Below are 20,341 nucleotides of genomic sequence, written 5' to 3' on the forward strand. Positions count from 1 at the left end.
GCGCTGCATCCCCATGCCTGCTCAAACCTCCCTAATAACAACCTAAAATCGATGGCACTGCCGCCAAAGTTAATTATTTCTCATCTCCCTGCCTCCATGGCAGCCCCGGACCACGGCAGATGCTTCACCAACCAAAAGAGCTGCCTTCTCTTGCTGTGCTTCAGCCCCTCTTTTAATTCATCTTTCTTTTGCTGTTGCAGAAATTTCCCCCTTCGCCTCCCAGCAGAGCCTGGTCAATGGGTGAGTCGGGGTGGGGGGGACAGGCCACAGGGCTGGGGGGGCACGTTGTACCCCTGTGCTGAATAAGGCAGCTCAGGGACCAGAGAGCCCCGAGGGGAGATTTAGAGATGAAAATATTGGCCCAAATAGGGATTTTTTTTTTTTTTTTTTTTTTTGCTTGTGGCTGCAGAGGGGGAATGGGGCAGCTACATGCAACGGGGTCAGGCTGAGACCTGATACACTTCACTCACTCCCAGCATCGGGGTCAGCAGGAGCAAACCCCCAGGGACTAACAGGCTGGAGGGGTCAGTGTCCCCCTCCCTGTCCCCGGGGTGCCAGGCCCCCCTCCTGGCAGGGCATTGTGCTGGCAGCACGGGGCCCCCTCTGTCCCCGGCGCCTGTCACAGCCCATTCCCATCTTCATTAGGGCCGTTGTTCTGGGCATCATCGTGCCCAGGGCTGGCTGGGAGCCCCACGGGGGACGAGCGAGGACAGGGACAGGGACAAGGATAGGGACAAGCTGGCCCTGAACCACCTTGCCAAAAAGGATGGTGCTGCATGGCCCATGCACCCTGCAGCCGCCCCCCTGCCCGTGCCCCCAGGGACAGGTTGGTAGCAGGGCTTGTGCCCCACTGTGGGTGGCTTGTCACCCACTGAGTGTGTCCCCAAGGAACCAGGGCCAGTCCTGAGTGGGATCACCCAGGAAAGTGGGGGGTCCATGCCTGTAGCACCCCACAACCTTGGGGTTGCACCCACAGCTGCAACCATGCAAACCAGGACCACCACCCTGCTCCCCAAATTATGGGACAGGTGACACGGTGTTGGGGGGGCGGTCACCAAGGAGGGGACATAGCCACCAGCCTGGGTGGGGGTGGGGGGTGTCATCTCCGCACCCCACAGGCCTCGGGGCGAACAGAAAGGGCTCTGTGCTCATCCCAGCTGGGAGCGGAGCAGCCACCCCGGAGAAGCCGGGGGGCCGGGGCGGCTGAGCTCGCTCCTCCCTATTTCCCGGCCCCGCAGAGGCCAGGGACAGAGAGGGATTGTCCAGGCTGGATCCTCTGTCTCCTGCAGCTTCGGTGCCGGGAGCTGCGGGCAGCTGGCGGGGGAGGCGGGGAGCCAGAGCTGGGAAGAGACCCCCCTGGGCCGGACCCTCAGCTTCATCAAGAGGATGACCGGGAAGACGAAGGTAGGGAGGGGGGGAGCAGAGGGGAGTGACGGGGCGATTCCTTCCCCGAAACGTGACGATGGGGTTGGGGTGGGACGGGGGGGGGCAGTTCGTTTGATGCTTTGCCCTTTGGGGAAGCCGTGCCTCAGTTTCCCCTCTCCTGCCTGGCACCGTCCGTCATTAGTTTTCATACTTTGGGATCTAAAGAGGGGGAAAAAAACCCCAAAATCTTGGGAAAGGAGACCAAGGAAGGAGGCACTTGCCCAGCAGGTACCGGATCCTGCCCAGGCACTGGCGATGCGGTTTCGGTGGCGCTGCCATCGCCCCCCTGTCCCTGTCCCCATGTTCACACTGTTACGGTACATCTGGAGCCCCTGGGGAGAGCGCCGGATGGCGAGTGCCAACAGTGTGCCCAGGATGGCGGTGGGCACCAGTGGCAAAGCCGCTCTCCCCTGCCAGCGAGGTGGGGGGCCATACGGGGACCCCTGCCCACCACGGAGTGGGGGACGGTCCTCGCCGGGGCTCACTGGGCTCGGCCCTCGCCGTGGCCGAGGAAATGAGGCTTTTCCTGGCGGCAGGCGTGCTTGTTTGTGTGCTGAGCTCACTGACCGCATGCCCTCCCCCAGGCCCCTCTGCTCCATCTCAGCGGTTTCCTGGAGTGATTTCTTCATTTAGGATATTTTTCTCCAGCTCCTTCCCAGCTCAGAAGGCGCCAGGACCCTGCTGAGCCCTCCTGTGCCTCAGTTTCCCCATTTCAACTGGGAGGTGATGCCTGCTCTTAGGGTGCCAGGATGCTTTGGTTGACTCTGGGTGGCCATGGGGCAGCGAGGGGGCATGGGGGAGGTCCTCCCCAGCCACGACTGCTCCCTCCCATGGTACCAGGAGCTTAAGGGGAAACTGAGGCACAGCAGTGCACGCGGCATCTTGGGGACACAGGGGCGACTGATGGCTTTATGTCCTCGTGGCATTGTCGTCCACCCCCTGCTACCCACTTCTGCGGGGGCGAAGCCCACCTCACCCCCCCCAAGGTGGCCCCCCAAGGTTGTGATTTACCGCCATGCGAAGCCATTAATCCGCCCCAGCCCCTGATCTCATCCTGCCTCCTCCCTGCCGGGCAGCGACCAGCCGGATTAGCGGCCAGCTGTTAACATCATCACGGGGGCCACGCTCCCCTCCCCCCCCCCCAGTGCTGCAGTTGATGGGCCAAAACCCGCCCTGGCATAGCGGCACGGTCCGGACCCCGTGGTCGGGATGGCTCCGTCCTTGTCCCACCCTGCTGGGTGCCCAACTGGGGCTGCAAATGGTTTTAAATCCAGGATTTGTTATTATTTTTTTTATTTAGCAGGAGGAAAACGCTGCTCAAGGCCGGGCTCTTGCCAAGTCTCGGCTTAGCAAAGTTTGTCCTATAAAATCTCCGGGAAGGGAGAAGGGTCTTTGAAGGCTGGGAGCACTGGTGGTGGTCCGGATCCATGGGTGGATGGATGGGGAAAGGGGGTTGATCCCGGCCGAGGCAGTGGGACGCCAAGCCGTGTATGTGGCGAATGCATCAGGCAGATAGGGGGGATTGGGGTGTGGGCGGCGTGGGGCACCTACCCCAGCATCGCTGCAGGGGGCTACATGGCAGAGGTGCCCCAACATGGTCTCTACGGTGCTGGTGGCACAGGGATGGTGCCGGCCAAGGCAGCGCCATCCCCATGGTGGCGGGGGAACAGGTCCTGGGTCATGTGGGTGCTCGTAGCTTGCGGGGGGTCCCAAGCAGAGGCTGCGGCAGGGATGGGTCCCTGGGGTCCTGGGGCACTGCGGGAGGGAGGCGCTGGGGCTCGATTGGCCATGTCGGTTGGGGGTGGCCCCGATAGAGGAGACCCCAACAGAGGGCACCCCGATAGAGGGGACCCTGAGAGGTCTGCGGGCAGCAGAGAGCACCCAGTGCCACTTTGAGGGGGGACAAGCTGGAGCCATGTGGGGGTTTTGGAGCGCTGGGCGCTGGCCGGGAAGCGGCTGTGGGGAGCGGGGAGGCCGCGGAGGGGAGGGACCGTGCTATTTCAGGAAGAAATAATAATCCCAGCCGCTGAGGCCGAGTTCGCCGTCGCCTTGGGGACTCGGCGCTGTCCCTTCCCTGGGGAGCCCCAGCCATGTACGGCCGTCCTGGGCCCAGGGTGAGTCATGGGAACGGCTCAGGCACGGGGGTCCCGCGGGGGTCCCGGGGCGTTGCTGTTGTTGCGGGTCTCGCCCCAGCACCCGACGTCACTGGCTTGGCTCCTGCCCTTGCCGTGGATGGACTGGGTGATTTTGGGGGCCTGCGGGGCACGGCGAGAGGGGGGACCCCAGGAACAGGAACCCGCAATGCTGTGGGGTGGTCGTGTCCCCGTGGCGATGCCCGTCGGCGGTTTTGGCGAGGGGCTGGTGCTGGCGTGAGTCTGGCCTTGTGGCCGGGGAACCATGCGGCTTCCCCGCCTCCCACGGGCTGCGAGGGTGCTCTCTGCAACCGGAGCACCCCCATCACTTCCCTTCCTGACTTTTTATGGCTGAATCGCTGCCGCTTCCCCCTTCACCCTTTTCCCCCACGTGATGCTTGCAGCACCGCGGGGCTTTCCAGTGCTTGGATCCGGCCCTGCCACGTGGGGAGAGGCACCAGACCCCCCCCCAAAAGCACCAGACCCCCCCATGGGTGCCAGCGGAGCCTCCCCGCCATCCACATCCTGTGCCGGGGTGGCCGGGTGCCTGTTTGGGGTTTCCTTCCGTCACTTTTGGGGCTGTTTTAGGGTTACAGCCAGGGAGGGGGAAGCAGAAGCAAACCCCGGCCGGAGGAGTTTGCACCCAGGGAGGAAATAAGAAACAAGGAATTAGGCTCTGGGTGAAAGGAGGAGCACGACCATGACTCTCCCCTGCCCTGATGCTGGGGGTCACCTTGCAAAGGTTTGCTTCTGCTTTTGGGACCGCAATTTAATTAAACCCCAGCCTTGGCAGCGGGGCCCCTGCCCAGGAACGAGCCTGCACTGGGTTAACGGCCGCGGCTGCCCTTCAATAAACTGTTCCGGCTGGAGCTGCCGCCTGCTTTGGGGTCATTGGCTGTATTTTCCCGACGGCTCCGCTCCAGCTCCCGACTTTTCTTCTACCCGTGTGGGTGCATCCCACCCTGCGTGGGTACATCCCACCCATTTCCCGCAGGGTTCGGCAGGGCCGGATTTGGCAGGGCCAGATTCGGCAGCGCCGTGCCGTTTCCTTTGCTGCTGGGAATGATTTCTGCATGGAAGTCGAGGCAGCTCATAGAGAGCAGTGTCACCTCTCGGCAACATTAGTAACTTTTCGTGGTTATTCATTAAGCCAAAAGCCGCTGGCATCTCTCCTGGTTGCCCACGCGGCTTTGTCCCCACATCCCCTTGGTAAGCGTCAAACGCAGCCAGGCTCAGAAGCAGGGCGAAAAAGGGACATTTATTTGCTTAAGTTGTTTGCACCCATGGGACCCAGCAACGGAGTGGGTGGCTTTGCCCCAGGGCTCGCCAGGTGATGCTTGGGGGACGGGGTCCTCGAAAAGCCTCCCCTTGGCTGCAGCCCTGCGCTCTGCCGGGACTTGGAGCCGTCTCGGTGCCTTGGTTCTCCTGGCAACCTTGGTAGTGTTATCTCTGGCAGTGAAAGGGATAAATCTGATAAATGCTGGCTTCTCCCAACCAGCGAGTTGGTATTTAGCCAGGTTGAGGTTAGCCCAGCTCCTGGTGCTGGGATTCTCTCTGAAGCTGGCGTTTTAAGGGAAAAAAGCAAAATTTTTCTGAAATATTGCCTTCAGCCCAACTTTCTGTCGCTGAGGATCTGGTTGGGAAAGCGGCTTTCTCTGTCCCCCCCCCATCCCAAAAGCTGTCGGGAAGTGTCAGCATCACCAGAGCACCTTGCCAGGGGCAGGATCTGGCATCGATTTGCTCCATTTGGGAGATAAAAGCCCCAAAATGGAGGAAAAAGGTTGCGCTGGGCCCATGACTGGGGACAGGATTTGTGCTTCATCCCAAAACTGCGCTTTAGGGGTGTTTAGGGTTCGGGGTGGGGTGGGTAGTCCCATGGTGGCCGGGTGATGGGGGATTGGAATCCCATGGGATTTTCTTCTTCTTTTGGGGCTTCCGGCCCTGGTGTCGCCCCAGGAAGGCTGCGGGCACTGGATGGGTCCTGCTCCCCAAAGGCGTGGGAAGGGGAAACTGAGGCAGGAGAGCAAGGGCTGGACATTGGGACACCGATCCAGGGATGCTCCGGTGTGATCCAGAGCAGTTCCGACGGGCCGGCCCCGGAGCGATGCTGGGTTTGCCCATTCCCAGCAGCTGTGACTGGATCCGGAGTGACTCCGGAGTGACCCTTCCCAGGCTGCCGGTCCCCGCCCGGGGCCCGATCCTGGGGGTAACCGGTCCCGTTTCGAACAAAGGCCCGCGGGCAGCACGAGGCCGGGACCGGCAGCGCGACCCGCCCCCCCCGGGGGGGGCGGGGCCCAGCTGCAGGCAGGGGCGGGCAGGAGCGGGCAGGAGCGGAGCGGCTCCGCGGATTATGTCCCGCATCGAGTCCCTGGCCCGGGTGAGGAGCGGTCGTGCCAAGGTGGGTCCCGGCGGAGCGGTGCAGCCCCCCCCGGGGTGGGGGGTCCCCCCCCCAGCCCCTCTCCCTTAGGGGGGGGCTTTTCTCTTCCCTGCTTCTGCTGGGGGGGGGAACACCCCCATCTAACACTGGGGGGTTCAGCCCACCCCCCGGGGGGGCCTTCGCGGAGGTCGCTGCCCCCCCCATCCTCGCAAATTGGGGGGGGGGGGCTCTTCCCTTCCCCACCCAGCTTGGGTTGGGGGGAGCAGTTTTTGGGGTCCTGCCAGGGGGAAGGGAGTGCTGGAGGGGGGTCGTGGAGATGGGGCGATCGCTCAGACCGGCGCTCAGAGGAAGGGGAGGGGGAGGTTTATGTACCTTGGAGGGGGGGGTCCGTAGCAAAGGGGGGGGGGACGCAGGGAGGTGGGCGAGGATCCTCCACAAGCCTCGGCGCAGCCGCTCCCCATTGTGCAGTGGGGTCTCCTGGGAAGACAATAATAACCCTCCTGCCTGCACCGCTGCCTGCACTCCTGCCCGCCGCCCTCGCCCTGCCGCCAGGCAGGGACCACCGCGACCCCCCGAACATCCCACCGGCAACTTCTTCGGCGAAGCAACCGCCAAACTTCCTCCATCGCTCTCGCCCGTCAGCCTTGTTTCTGCCGAAGCCGAAGGCCTTTTGGTGGCGTGGAAACCCTCCAGCTCCAGCCCGGCGGGTGAGGAAGTCGCCGTCTCCTCCTGCCGAGGGGGTGGGAGCGAGGTGGGACCCCCCCCCCCCCCGCCGCTTTTATTGTCCACAGCCCGGTAGAGACAAAAGGCCTGCAGTCATTTGGATGATGGGGAAACTGAGGCACGGAGAGCCGGGGTGCTCTCATCCCGTGGGAGCGTTTCCCCGTTGCCCGTGACTTGACGAGGGTGTGAGGAAGGAGCAGGGAGGGGGGACACCCGGGTGCCGTCGTGCCGCCCAGGGCATGTGGCAATTGCCGGCGTGGCGAAACGATGGGGGGGGCGTCAAGGCGGCGGGGGGGGGGGAGCCCAGCTGGTGCCGGGCGCTGCCTGCGCTTGGCAGGGCTTTGTGTTCCCGCTGCCGGCTGCTGCGGGTGTGCAAGGCGGGCGTGCGAGGCAGGTGGGTGTGCAAGGCAGGCGTGCAAGGCTCCGCTCCTTCTCCCTGCCTCAGTTTACCCCGAACTGGGGATTTTCGGTGGCGGGGGAGGGGGGAACCCAATGCCGGCACTCCCCTGGCTCACGTGGCATGGACTGGTTTTGCATGCACCGAGTTTGTCAGGTCTGAGCCGGCTGGGGAGCAGTTGGAGGTTTGGGGGGGGGGTGTTCGGCCCTGAGGTCTGGGTTTTGGGGGGGCCGGTAGAGGTGGTGATGGGGCGGGGTGGGGGGGTGGGAAGTGGTTGTTGGTTCCTGCGCCAGACGGAGGGGGGGAAATGGCGGTTTTTGTTTAAAGAAAGTTTCATCAAATCCCGTTTTGCCCCACCCACGGCCGTGCACTGGGCCGGGGGGGGGGCTGTCGGTGTTTGTGTCCCCCCCCCCAAGGAGAGGATGGCTCCCAGGCACTTGGAGAGCAGCCACCGTCCCTGCTGCCAGCTGTCACCGCTTTAGAAATGCCCCCCCCCCCCCGTCAAAGGCAGCCGGGGGTCACACACACACAGCCGCGGGGCCCCCCCCCGGCTGGGATGTGCTGGTGGCATATGGGCTGTGAGGGACCCCCCCTCGCCATCCCGCCGCGGCTTTACAACCGTGGGGACTCTGTATCCTGTAGTGGGACCTACATTTGGGGGGACTCCTGGCAGGGCAGGACACCCCCCCCCCATTGCTGTCTACCTTGGAGCCCCCCAAAACAGTGGAAGGGGGGGACCCTACTGCTTCCACACTGCACCCCCCCGGCTGAACCCCCCCTCCAAACCCGCAGCCTCACTCCTCCGGTGGCTTGAAACCTCAGAGGGGGCAAATCTGGGGCCAAAACGGGACTTTTGTGCGCTGGGGGGGACGAGCCCCCCTTTTTTCGTGGGGGGAAAGGCATCTCTGTGCGGTTTCGGCCCTGGCGCAGCGGCATCTTTTGTTGCCACGCGCGGCGCTGGCTTTGTTCAACACCGGGGTGGCAGGCGGGGGGACACACACACCGTCCCCGATGAGGCGGGGGGACCGTCCCCAACAAGGAGAGGACCGACGCAGCTCCATGGCGCTGTTTCGGGGATTGGATCCGTCACCCAGGTCAGACCTTTGCTTTTTCGGGGGGCTGCCCCCCTTCCCGGCTCTTTGCACCCGGCATGGAGGCAGTGATGCCACAGGTGGCTTTTTGGCGGGGGGGACAGGACACGACTATGGGGCAGCTGGGGTTGTCATCGCCCCAAAATCACTCCCCCCGGGGCTGGCTGGACTTTTTTGGCTCCGGAGATTGGCGCGGGTGTGTTCTCACACAGGAAGAGAAATCGGCTATCTTGGGCGAAGTCGTGTCGGTGCCAGCAGAAATACACCCGCCGTAGGCGTTGCACCGCGATGCCGGAAAAAAAACCACCACCCTAAAACCAAAAAAATCCACCCCAATTTCTATTTAAAGTGGAGAAACTTTCTGCTCCCCATTAGCGCCAGGGAGGTCGGATGCGGGGGTACCCTCCAAAACCCCCGGCCCAGGGAAGCCACGGTGCCCCGTGTTCGGGATTTGGCTCAACAACCCGTTTTTGTGCCGGCGGGGTTGGCTGAATTTGGGGGTTTGGTGTCGGCTGCTGCTGCGTTTGGGGGTGATGCTGGGGGCGTGTTTGCATTGGAGTATCCACTGCTGGGTGGGGGGACCCCCAGCCACCCTGTGTGTTTTGGGGGGCGTGGGGATGGGGCTGGTGGCACGGCTGCTGGTTTCCCCCCCCCAGGGTATTTATAGCCACGCGGTGGCTTGTGTCCTGCTGCCTCCAATACCCCCCCCCGCCCCAGCCATGGGGTGCAGCTTGACACCCCCAAACCCCCTGTCAGATCCAGGTGTCTGGGCTGGGTGGGGGTCACACACACCCCCCCCCCCGGTCACCCCTTGCCATGCCAGGCCATGTCCTCGGTGTCCCACTGGCAGCAGGGACCCTATGTGGCCCCCCCTGCCGGGCACAGGGGGGGGCCTTTGTCCCCCACCGGGCTGGATTTGGGGCTGCCATTGGAGGGTCCCACTCTGCAATGCCCCCTGCTCCCATCCCCGGTGGGCAGCTGGACCCCTGAGGGGCTCCAAGCCCCCAAAGCCCCCCCTCCAACCCCTATGCACCCTCCCTTCCCTATACGGGCAAGGGGCTGCGTGTGCCCCCCCCCAATATTTCCAGGGCATCCAGGGGCGATGCTGAAGCCTTGTGGGGTTTTATTGGTGCCGTCACCGGTTGTACCCGTCGTTCCCCCCCAGTGTGGCATTTGTGGGGTGGGGGGGACCCGGCGTGCTCCGGGGTGGGGGGACCTAGGCCGGGTTAGGGGGGACCCAGGTGTGCTGCAGGGTGGGGGTCGGGGTGGGGGGACCTAGGCAGGGTGGGGGGACCCAGGCGGGGGGGGGTCCGGGGCGGGTGGGACCCGATGTCGGGGAGCAAATCCAGGCGGGCTGCTGGGGGGGGGCCGCGGCTGCAGGAAGAGGAGTCGCCTCCCGCCTTTGTCTGGCGGCGGTTCGGTTTCCTGCGGCCGGGGCTGGAGGAACGGCGGGGCCGGGGTCCCTCCGGGGCGGAGGCGGGGAGGCAAAACAAGACAGAAGGAAGAAAAAAAGCAAAATTAGAAAAAGGAAAGGGAAAAAATAAAGAAAGCGGAGGAAAAGGGAAAGAAAGCAGGAAAAAAAAGGAAAGAAAAGCCGTGAAAGGGAAAGAAAAGCGGAGGAAACAAAAGCAAAAAAAAAAGGGGGGGGGCAAAATCAAAGAAGAATGAAGAGAAAAGGAGGGAAAAAAGGTCGAAAAAAAGGAAAGCAAAGAAAAAAAGAAAGAAAAAAGGAAAGAAAAAAACAAAGAGGAAAGGAAAAAGGGAAAGAAAAAAGGAAAGAAAAAAGGAAAGAAAAAAGGAAAAAAGAAAGGGAAGCAAAAAAAAGGCCAAAAAAGTTAAAAAAAACCCCAACAAAACAAACCAGAAAAAAATAGAAAAAAGCAGAAGGGGGGGGCGAAACGCAGCAAAGCAAAGAAAAAAGCAAAGCAAAAAAAAAAAAAAAAAAAAGGCCCGGGAACAATCACGGCGCGGAGCAGGGCAGATGTTGTGGCTGGAGGCTCGGCGGGCACTGCTCCCTCCCAGCTGGGCTAGGGGCTGAGGCCGGGGGGGGCCGGGGGGCCGGGATGTGCTGCTGCTCCTGCGCCCCATTCCCGGCGGATGGGGAGGTGGAGAGACCCCTCTGCGGAAAGCGGGTGAGCGCCCAATATCCCCCTCCGGCTCCGGACTGAACCCTGTCGTGTCCCCCCCCAGTGCAGAGCAGGGACAGTGGCTGTGTGTCCCCCGCCAGGGTCTCCTCTCCCTGGGGACCATGGGGTGGTGGGATGCTCTGCTTAGCCCCACTCGTGTCCCATTGGCTCCCATGGTCTTCCTCACTTTCTTCCCCACCTGCCTGGCATCTCCTGGGGAGGCCCTCAGCCTCTCACCCACCTTCTGGGGGGGGAGGGGTGTTCGGGAGCCGGGATGGAAACCAGGACCCCCTTTGGCATCACTGAGCTGTGGGAAGGGGGATTGGGGACCCAAAGCGCCATCATTTTGGGGGGGGCTGGCGTGGAGAGGGTCTGTTTGGCGGGTGCCCTGGTGCCAGGCACGGCTGGGTGCCACGGCCGGGGCGGGGGGACGGACACGGGACAAAGGCGGCTGTGTGCTGGTCAGGGCATGGGGGGGGTCCGAGGCAGGAGCGGCCACCCTTGAGATGCTCGGGATAACGCCGGCTCGCTCCTCTTTTCTGGGAGGGGAAAACCATGGCGAGCCACCAGCAGCACTGGGGACCCCAAAACCATCCCCGTGGGGGGCAGCTGGCCTCCAAACCCCCGTTTTGGGGGAAACAGGGTGAAAATATCCACTTTGGATAAAAAAAGGAGGTGGGAAGGTGCAGGGCTGCTGGCTGCCATGCTCTGGTGATGCCCCCAGCCCCCATGGGTGCCGGGGAGCATTGTCACCTCCCCCCCACTGCGGCCCCCGCATCTCGTCCCCATTGGGGCTGGCGGCTGCGGTGCTGGGGGGGGAACATGTGCTGGGGCGGGGGGGATTTCTCCCGCAGCCACCCGGTTGTCATGGTTATTGGATGATGGGAAGCACGGGCGAGCGGAGCGATCGGGGTGGCTTCTCCCCAGCCGCTCGGCTCCCCATCCTCCCCACCCCAGGGTGGCAGGACCCCCCGAGCATCACCAGGGACCGGGTGGTCCCACGCCACCCCCGGCTTCCCACAACCATGAGCCGCATCCCGAAGCAACCGGGAGCCGTGCTGGGTGGTGCTGCCGGGCGCCCACCGTGCCGCAGCCCCATCAGGCGCCCGTCGCATCTCTCCGGGCAGAGCAAGGAAAAGGAGAAGATGAAGGAGGGCAAGGAGAAGGATGCCCGCTACACCAATGGCCACCTCTTCACCACCATCACCGTCTCCGGCATGACCATGTGCTTCGCCTGCAACAAGAGCATCACGGCCAAGGAGGCTCTTATCTGCCCCAGTGAGTAGCCAAAACGGGTGCAGTGGCTTTGCCGGGGTGGCTTTGCCAGGGCGGCTTTGCCGGGTGGGCACGGCAATCCCATTGCAAGAGGCTGGTTGCTCCCGGTTTGGCGTGTGCGGATTTGTGCCGCGGAGCAGGAAGGATGCTCACGGAGATGATTTCTCCAAGGCATCCTGGCAAATGCCGGCGTGCCACCCTGGCACGTCCCAGCAAGGCAGCCGGCACTGCTAGCTTCTTCCAGCTCCCCCGGTCCAGGCGATGCTGCAGTGCCGGATGGAGCCAGTGTGCCTTTGGCACCGGGCTGGTGTGGAGTGTTGTGTCCTCCAGGGTTGGGGGGGATCTCAGTGGCACCATGGCAGCTCAGCTGCTCCCTGGCAGCTGCGGCTCCTGCAGCGCCTGGTGTAATCCGCATCCGCCTGGATTCCCCCGGCATCTGCTCCTGTCGCTCCGCCACTGGCTGCTCCCCTGGGATGGGGGTGGCGGGAGGGTCCCCCGATGTCTCCGGCGGTGGCCGTGCCGTCACCTCTCCCTGTCTCCATCCACCCCCCTCCAGCCTGCAACGTCACCATCCACAACCGCTGCAAGGACACGCTGCCCAACTGCACTAAGGTGAAGCAGAAGGTAAGCACCCGCCTGGCTGTGACAAGTGACACGAGCTGGCCGGTCTCAGCCACTCCAGATTTTTTTGGGGGGTGGGGGAGGGGGGGACACGGGGATGGTGACACCCGCCATGATGCCTCCGCTCCCTCCCCCAGCAACAGAAAGCCGCGCTGCTGAAGAACAGCTCGGCGTTGCAGTCGGTCTCGTTGCGCAATAAAAGTGAGTGGGGTGCGATGTGTCGGGGGGTGGGGGAGGATGGGCCCCCCCCCCCCTCCATGCTGCCTGTCACCGAGGTGTTGGGATAGGGCTGGGTCCCTCTCCTGGCTCTCGGGACATCCCCCGGGAGGGCTGGGGGATGTGTCCCTGGGGGGGGGATGCTGGGAGGGATGCTGTATCGGGGTGTCCCCCGTGGGTGGTGGGGATGCCGTGCGCAGCCTGAGGGGTGACGGGGGGGGTCGTGGCATTGACTTCCCAGTGTCCCTCCACCTCAGCTGCCATCCGGGAGCGCCCCAATTCGGCTATCTACCCCTCGGAGAGCTTCCGCCAGACACTGCTGGGTCCCCGCCGTGGCCGACCCTCCCTCTCCCTCTCCAAGAGCGTCTCTACCACCAACATCGCAGGGTAGGCTGGGGTGGGGGTGGAACGGGGGGGGGTGTCTGGGGGCATCCTCAGAGTCACCATCATGTCCCACTCCTCCAGGACATTCAACGATGAGTCTCCCCTGGGGATTCGGCGGATCCTGTCCCAGTCCACAGATTCCCTCAACATGCGCAACCGCACGCTGTCCGTGGAGTCGCTCATCGACGAAGGTGGGGACCCACCGGGGTGGGGGACATGGGGCTGGGGGGGGATGACACAGGGTGCAGGGCCAGCCCCCGGCTCTCACCGCCCTCCCGCGCAGGCCCCGATGTCATCCTCAACCAGCTGATGAGTGACTTCGAGACGGACGGGAAGGACTTTGAGGCGGACTCCTGGAGCTTGGCCGTAGACAACAGCTACCTGCAGCAGCACAAGATGGACGTCATGAAGCGCCAGGACGTCATCTATGGTGAGCGGCCATGTGGGGATGGCCTGGGCCGGTGGGATACGGGGGGACGGGGTACAACTGTGAGTTGTGAGGGACAGGTTAGGGGGTGCAGGGATGGGTCAGAGCTGCAGGCATGGGGATGCAGAGATGGAGGACATGGGGGTGGTGTAGGGAACACAGGGATGGGTCAGAGATGCAGGGACAGGGATGAAGAGATGGGGTCACGGGGACAGGGAAGGGAACAAAGACACGTCAGAGATGCAGGGAGGGGAATGCAGAGATGGGGACATGGGGACACAGGGACAGGTCAGAGATGGGGGACACAAGGACAGGGGAAGGGACACAGTGATGTGTCAGTGACACAGAGATGGGGATGCAGGGATGAGAGACATGGGAATGAGGGTGGGGATGCAGGGATGGGTCTGAGATGCAGGGGTAGGGGACACAGGGTCAGGGTAGGGGACACAGAGATGGGGATGCAGGGATGGGGACATGGGGCCAGGGATGGGGATGAAGAGATGAGGGACACCCGGAGGCAATGGGGACAGGGCGAGGTGCTGTCGCCCCAGCGCAGAGCCAGGCTGGGACCTGCTGCGGTGGCTGGCCCCCCTCACCCATTCCACCCCACTGCAGAGCTGATCCAGACGGAGATGCACCACGTCCGCACCCTGAAGATCATGGCCAACATGTTCCGCAAGGCCATGCTGGAGGATCTGCAGGTGGATCCGGCCACGGTGCAGAAGATCTTCCCCTGCGTGGACGAGCTGAGCCAGATCCACGAGCGGTTCCTGGCGCAGCTCCTGGAGCGTCGCAGGGAGTCCCTGGCCCACGACAGCAACAAGAACTTCGTCATCAACCGCCTGGGAGACATCCTTGTCAACCAGGTGAGGACGGCGTGGGGCCACCAGAGGCAGTGGGTGCTGTACTCCCCCACCGTACGGGCTCGCTGACATCCCCTTGTCTCCCCCTGCCAAGTTTTCGGGTGCCAGCGCGGAGCAGCTGAAGAAAGCCTACTCTGAGTTCTGCAGCAAGCACACCAAAGCCGTGAAGGAGTACAAGGACCTGCTCGCCCGCGACAAGCGCTTCCAGCAGTTCATCCGGGTGAGCGCCCATCCCTGCACGGCTCCAGAGGCACCCCCAGGATGGGTGTCGGGGTCTCCCTGCGGGGTCTGGGCTTCGTGCCCTGCTGAAAGACTCTTCTGTCAGCTCTGTGCCTCAGTTTCCCGAACTGTGTGTCTCCCTAATGCCTCTTAGCATGGTTAATGCCTCTTAGTGTGGTTAACAGCCGGGGGGGGGGGGCAGCCACTGCTAATGGGGTGTCCTGTGCTTCCTTCTCTCCTTCCTCCCTCCCTCCGACCGGCCAGAGGATGACGCGATCCCCACTGCTCCGACGTCATGGGGTGCCTGAGTGCATCTTGCTGGTGACGCAGAGGATCACCAAGTACCCGGTGCTCATCGAGCGCATTCTGAAGAACTCCAAAGGTAACGGGGCTGGGGGCAAGGGGGCAACATGGGGTGGGGCTGCCCATGCTGGTGGCAGGAGGGAGGTTTCCAGCCCTGACGGTGTCCCCCCAACCCTTCATCCCAGACAATGAGGGTGACTCTGTGGACTTGTCACGAGCGCTGAAGCTGGTGAAGGAGCTGATCTCCTCCATCAACGAGGAGGTGCACACGTGCGAGATGAACGCACGGCTGTGGGACGTCTACAGGCGTGTGGATGGCCGTGCCAAAGTGCAGCTGCCATGGGAGAGTCGCGCCGGCGTTTTCGGCAAGGATGAGCTCTTGCGGCGTAAGCTGGTGCACAGCGGCTGCATGCTCTGGAAGACGGCGGCTGGGCGCTTCAAAGGTGGGGACCAGGATGCTGGGGATGGAGATGCCAGGGGATGGGGATACTGGGAGACCAGGGTGCCAAGGAGTGGGATACCAGGGACTGGGGATGCCCAGGGACCAGGTTGCTATGGGATGGAGATACTGGAGCATGGGGATAGTGGGGGACCATGGTGCTATGGGATGGGGGTACTAGGGTGTCGTGGTTTAACCCCAGCCAGCAACTAAGCACCATGCAGCCGCTCACTCACTCCCCCCCATCCAGTGGGATGGGGGAGAAAATCGGGAAAAAGAAGTAAAACTCGTGGGTTGAGATAAGAACGGTTTAATAGAACAGAAAAGAAGAAACTAATAATGATAACAATAACACTAATAAAATGACAACAGTAGTAATAAAAGGATTGGAATGTACAAATGATGCACAGGGCAATTGCTCACCACCCGCCGACCAACACCCAGCCAGTCCCCGAGCGGCGATTCCCCGCCCCCACTTCCCAGTTCCTAAACTAGATGGGACGTCCCATGGTATGGAATACACTGTTGGCCAGTTTGGGTCAGGTGCCCTGGCTATGTCCTGTGCCAACTTCTTGTGCCCCTCCAGCTTTCTCGCGGGCTGGGCATGAGAAGCTGAAAAATCCTTGACTATAGTCTAAACACTACTTAGCAACAACTGAAAACATCAGTGTTATCAACATTCTTCGCATACTGAACTCAAAACATAGCACTATACCAGCTACTAGGAAGACAGTTAATTCTATCCCAGCTGAAACCAGGACACAGGGCATGGGGATGCCCAGGGACCAGGGTGCCAGGGAATGGGAATGCTAGGGCATGGGGAACCAGGGCATGGGGATGCTCAGGGAGGAGGGTGCCAGGAGATGGGGGTACCAGGGGATTGGAGGTACCTGAGGATGGGGCTGCCAGGGACCACGATGCCAAGGGATGGAAGATGGCAGAGGATGAGGGTATCTGCGTTTGGGGATGCTGGGGGACTGGCGTGCCAGGGGATGAGGGTACCTGGCTATGACAATGGCAGGGTACCAGGGTGCCAGGAGATGGGGGAACCAAGGGATTGGAGGTCCCTGGGGATGGAGATGCTAGGGACCAGGGTGACAGGGGCTTGAGGTACTAGAGTATGAGGGTGTCTGTGGAGCAGGGTGCCAGGGCACAGGGGTGCCAGGAGGCCCTCACCCTCCATGGACAAATTTGGGAGCAGCCCAGGGATGATGGGGGCCCTGGGGCTCTGTGGGGTGGGACATGCCACTGCCTTGCACCCACCCCAGCATCTCACATCCCTGTGCTCCCTCCCAGATGTCCTGGTGCTGCTGATGACAGATGTCCTCATCTTCCTGCAAGAGAAGGACCAGAAATACACCTTCCCCATGCTGGTGAGCTGATGCCGCCCGCCCCCCCCCACATCCCGGCCCCTCACCACAGCTGGGATGGCTGCAGCGGCACCGGGACAGCGTTCCTACCCCATCACCTATCTTGCAGGACAAGCCGGCTGTCATCTCCCTGCAAAACCTTATTGTGCGGGATATTGCCAACCAGGAGAAGGGGATGTTCCTGATCAGCGCGGCGCCACCGGAGATGTACGAGGTCCACGCTGCGTCCCGCGACGACCGCAACAACTGGATGAAGGTCATCCAGCAGACGGTCAGCCTGTGAGTGTCAGCCCTGGGGAGGGGGGGGACGGATTTTTGGGGGGTCCTTATGGCCACAGGGTGGACGATGGGGAGAGGGAAGGTGGGCGCAGCTCTGGGTTGGGTCCCCTGAGCCGTGGCAGAATGTGGGTGGTGGGAAGGGTGGACGTGGTGTGATGGGGTTGGGGGGTCCTGGCTCTGACCATGTCCTCCCATCCCTTCCAGCTGCCCCAGCCGCCAGGACTTTCCCCTGATCGAGACAGAGATCGAAGCATCCTTACGCAAGCTGAAAGGTGGGTGCTGCTGTCACAGGAGTCCCCATCCCCCCCATCCCTGCTTGTCGCCCCCCACCTCTGCTCATCCTCTCCCTGCTCCGCAGACCGTATCCTGCAACACGATCGGAAGATCACGGCGCTGCTGGAGGAGAAGGTGGGGCTCTTCGCCGACATGCTCGCCCTGGCCAGTGGCTGTGAGGAGCCCTCGCCTACCCTGGCCCCCCGTACCCTCTTCCACTCCGACTCGGTTGAGGGTTCCCGAGGGGAAAAGCTGATGCATGACGCCATCCGGGAAGGTACGGTTGCTCCAGGATGGCGATGCTCCAGATGGGGCACGGGGCTGGGCTGGGGTCCCCCCAGCAGTGTGGGGCTCATCCTGCACTTCCCCACAGTGGAGTGCCTGAAGGAGATATTCACTGGTGCTGGACGTGACCGGGACCAGAATAACCTCGCCGAGGCCGAGAGCTGCCCTAGCCCTGGCGCCAGCAGTAAGATGGGGGACGGGGGATGCATGCCGGCCAGGGAAGGGGGCTGCGCCTGGCTTGGGGTCCCCAGAGACCGCAGTGGGGCTCACCCCCTGCTTCTCCCTGCAGACGGTGATGCTGGCAGCTTCAACGGCTCCCTGGAGTTTTGCAGGGCGGATTCAGATGCCGGGCAGCGGGTGAGTGCGGTGGCGGGGGACACAGGCGGGACACCCCCACCCTGTGCCAGGGCCACTGTGGTGTCACTGTTCTCTCTCTGTAGGATGGGAATGGCAACCAGCTCCTGCAGAAGGTACCCCAGGAGGTAAGGGGGGATGGGATGGGGGAGAGACCCGGCTCCCTCCCTGCGGTGCCAGTGTGCCTCAGTTTCCCCACCCCGGTTCACCAGGGGTTCACCATCCCATCCTCTCCTCCCCAGGAGATCAACCAGCGGCTGGTGAACCTCTACACCCTCCTGCATGGGCTCCAGGTTGGTGGCACCATGCTGCAGGGAGGAGGAGGACGGGGATAGCCGGGGACAAGCCGGCATCCTCCCTGCCCGCACCTCCCTGCCTGCATCCCCCCTGCTTACATCCCCCTCCCTGCACTCCCCTGCCTACGTCCCCCTGCCTGCATCCCCCTGCCTGCATCCCCCTCCCTGCACTCCCCTGCTTACATCTGCCAACATGCATCCCCCTGCCCACATCCATCCCCCTGCCTGCACCTCCCTGCCTGCATTCCCCCTGCCTACATCCCCTCCCTGCATGCCCCTGCCTACATCACCCTGCCTGCAGCCCTCTGCCTACGTACATCCCTGTGCCTACATACATCCCCCCGCCTACATCCATCCCCCTGCCTGCATGCCCCTGCCTACATGTATCCCCCTGCCTACTTACATCCTACATCCTCCTGCCTACGTACAACCCCCTGCCTATGTCCCCCTGCCCACACCCCTGCCCGCCTCCCCGCAGGCGGTGGTGAGCCAGCAGGACACGCTGCTGGAGCTGCAGCTGCAGGAGGGTCCGGAGAAGCCATCCCGCCGCGGTTCCCAACCGGCCCCGGCCGAGCCGGCAGCACGAACGGGCGAGAAACCAGGTACCACGGAGCTGGCACTGCTGCAGCGGCAACACGGGCTGCTGCAGGAGGAGCTGGGCCGCTGCCGGCAGCTCTGCCAGGAGCGGGCGCAGGAAGCGGCAGCCCTGGAGACGAGGCTGCGGGACAGCGAGCAGGAGCGTGCCCGGCTGGAGCGCGAGCTGGACGAGGCCCGGCGGCAGCTGGGTGTCCTGCGGCAGGAGGGTGGCACGCGGGGACGTCGCGGGGCCGATCCGCGGCGGAGGAGTCTCCCGGCCGGAGATGCGCTCTATCTCAGCTTCACGCCACCCCAGGTAGTAAAGGAGGATGGGCTCATGCGTGGCATGAGTGTGTCTGGCCTCAGCCCGTCTGGTTAGGGGTGCAGGGAGGGGGTAGCAGGAGAAAAAAGATGTGCTCATGCATGGCACGAGTGCATCTGGCCTCAGCTCATCCAGCTCTGGGGTCTGGGGAGGCAGGGAAGGGGGGAAGATGCACTCATGCATGACATGAGGGCATCTGGCCTCAGCCCACCTGGGTTTGGGGTGCAGGAAGCCAGCAGTGGTGGGGGTTAAAGATGTGTTCATGCATGGCATGAGTGCATCCAGCCTCAGCCCACCTGGGTTTGGGGCCTAGGGTAGGGGGAAGATGCACTTATGCATGACATGAGTGTGTTCAGCCTCAGCTGATCGGGCTTTGGGGCCTCAGGAGGTGGTGGGGAGGGGGGTGGATGCACTCATGCATGATAGGAGCTGGTCCAACCCCAGCGGACCTGGGTTTGGGGGGGTGAGGGGAGGCAGTGGGCAGGGGTGTGGGGTGTTTGGCATGTGTGAAAGATGCACTCATGCATGACATGAGCGTGTTCAGCCTCAGCCCCCGCATGTTTGGGGGGGGGGGGCACGGGGGCTCAGACCTGACCACCCCCCCACACCTCCCTCTCAGCAGCTGAGCCACGGCCCCCACCCTGCCAGCCTCTCCTACCACCACCCTGCCTTCGCCCCCTGCCCTCAGGAGGAGCTGGATTACCGGGGGGTCGATCCCGACCAGCTGCGGGAAGGCGAGGACGCCCTGGATGCGCTCCTGGAGGATGAGGGTTTGGGGAGCCGCCACTCCCCCCCCGCCAGCCCCCGAGGTGGGTCCCCGGGATTGGGGAGGGGGTGCAGGAGCTGGTCCTGGGCACCCGCTGTTCCTGGGAAGGGGGGGTTTAATCTGGTGTTTTCCCATAGATTTCCTGAGGATGCAGGATATTCCCGAGGAGGTGGAGAGCAGCCAGGAGCTGAAGGAGGGCGATGGGGGCTCATCGGACAGTTAGGGAATGGCTCCAGCCCCTCCCGGCCCCCCCAGCACCTCATAATTATGCCCCCCCCCAAAGGAGATGCTGGGGGCAGGATCCGGCTGTGGGGGGGTTGGGGACAGCGAGATGGGGGGCACCTGGGGGTGGTGTGGGGAGCTGCTATTCCCATGGGAGCCTTATGGGGCTGGGTGGGTCCGGTTGCCCCCTCCCCTCCTCCAAGCTGGTGGGGGTGGGGGGGTGGGCAGTGGTTTGGGACTGGTGTTCCCCCCCTTCTCTGCCTGGATTTATTTATTTATTTTGTTGTCTTGGGGTGGGAGGAGGCAGCTGGGGCAGGGGGGTCCTGGTCTGTCCCAGGGCTGGGCAGCGTGCAGCCCCCTGGGACAGCAGTGATGTCCCCAGTGGGGGTGAGCCTGTCTCTACCAAAGCTCGCCCCCCACCCCGGCTTTGGGGGGCTGCCCAGGGAGGGTGCTGGGACAGTTTTAATCGGTTGGTTGGTTCCCCTCGGTTTAACTGTAAAAAAAAAGAAGGAAAAAAAAAAAAAAGGAGAAAGAAAAAAAAAAATTGGAAAATAATTAAAAAGACCAGTTTGGACCCAAA

General features: G+C 63.0%; 1 protein-coding gene and 1 long non-coding RNA gene across 7 annotated transcripts; one reads left to right on the forward strand and one right to left on the reverse strand.

The window, feature by feature from the left end:
• Window positions 1-1,251: 1,251 nt before the first annotated feature.
• On the forward strand, window positions 1,252-20,306 carry ARHGEF2 (Rho/Rac guanine nucleotide exchange factor 2). 6 transcript variants are annotated; one of them, XM_075040762.1, is made up of 22 exons: window positions 1,252-1,404; window positions 11,399-11,549; window positions 12,103-12,170; window positions 12,305-12,368; window positions 12,641-12,770; window positions 12,849-12,958; window positions 13,051-13,197; window positions 13,810-14,060; window positions 14,152-14,277; window positions 14,541-14,658; window positions 14,765-15,022; window positions 16,315-16,391; window positions 16,498-16,667; window positions 16,872-16,939; window positions 17,026-17,217; window positions 17,314-17,409; window positions 17,515-17,582; window positions 17,666-17,707; window positions 17,822-17,872; window positions 18,354-18,767; window positions 19,393-19,582; window positions 19,677-20,306. In XM_075040762.1, the coding sequence occupies exons 1-22, from the start codon at window positions 1,387-1,389 to the stop codon at window positions 19,760-19,762; spliced, it is 2,895 nt and encodes a 964-aa protein (XP_074896863.1). In that variant the 5' UTR covers window positions 1,252-1,386; the 3' UTR covers window positions 19,763-20,306. The 6 variants fall into 6 exon arrangements, with proteins under 6 accessions (XP_074896863.1, XP_074896862.1, XP_074896861.1 ...); XM_075040761.1 differs by lacking the exon at window positions 1,252-1,404 and adding an exon at window positions 3,401-3,539; XM_075040760.1 differs by lacking the exon at window positions 1,252-1,404 and adding an exon at window positions 5,861-5,955.
• Window positions 4,708-6,665, reverse strand: LOC142036955 (uncharacterized). Its single transcript, XR_012652254.1, has 3 exons — window positions 6,520-6,665; window positions 6,307-6,411; window positions 4,708-5,006 (listed from the first exon to the last, which is right to left on the reverse strand). It is a non-coding gene; the product is annotated as an uncharacterized LOC142036955 (long non-coding RNA).
• Window positions 20,307-20,341: the final 35 nt, after the last annotated feature.

This window comes from Buteo buteo, chromosome 11 (assembly GCF_964188355.1).
Source record: "Buteo buteo chromosome 11, bButBut1.hap1.1, whole genome shotgun sequence".
NCBI classification, from domain to species: Eukaryota; Metazoa; Chordata; class Aves; order Accipitriformes; family Accipitridae; genus Buteo; species Buteo buteo.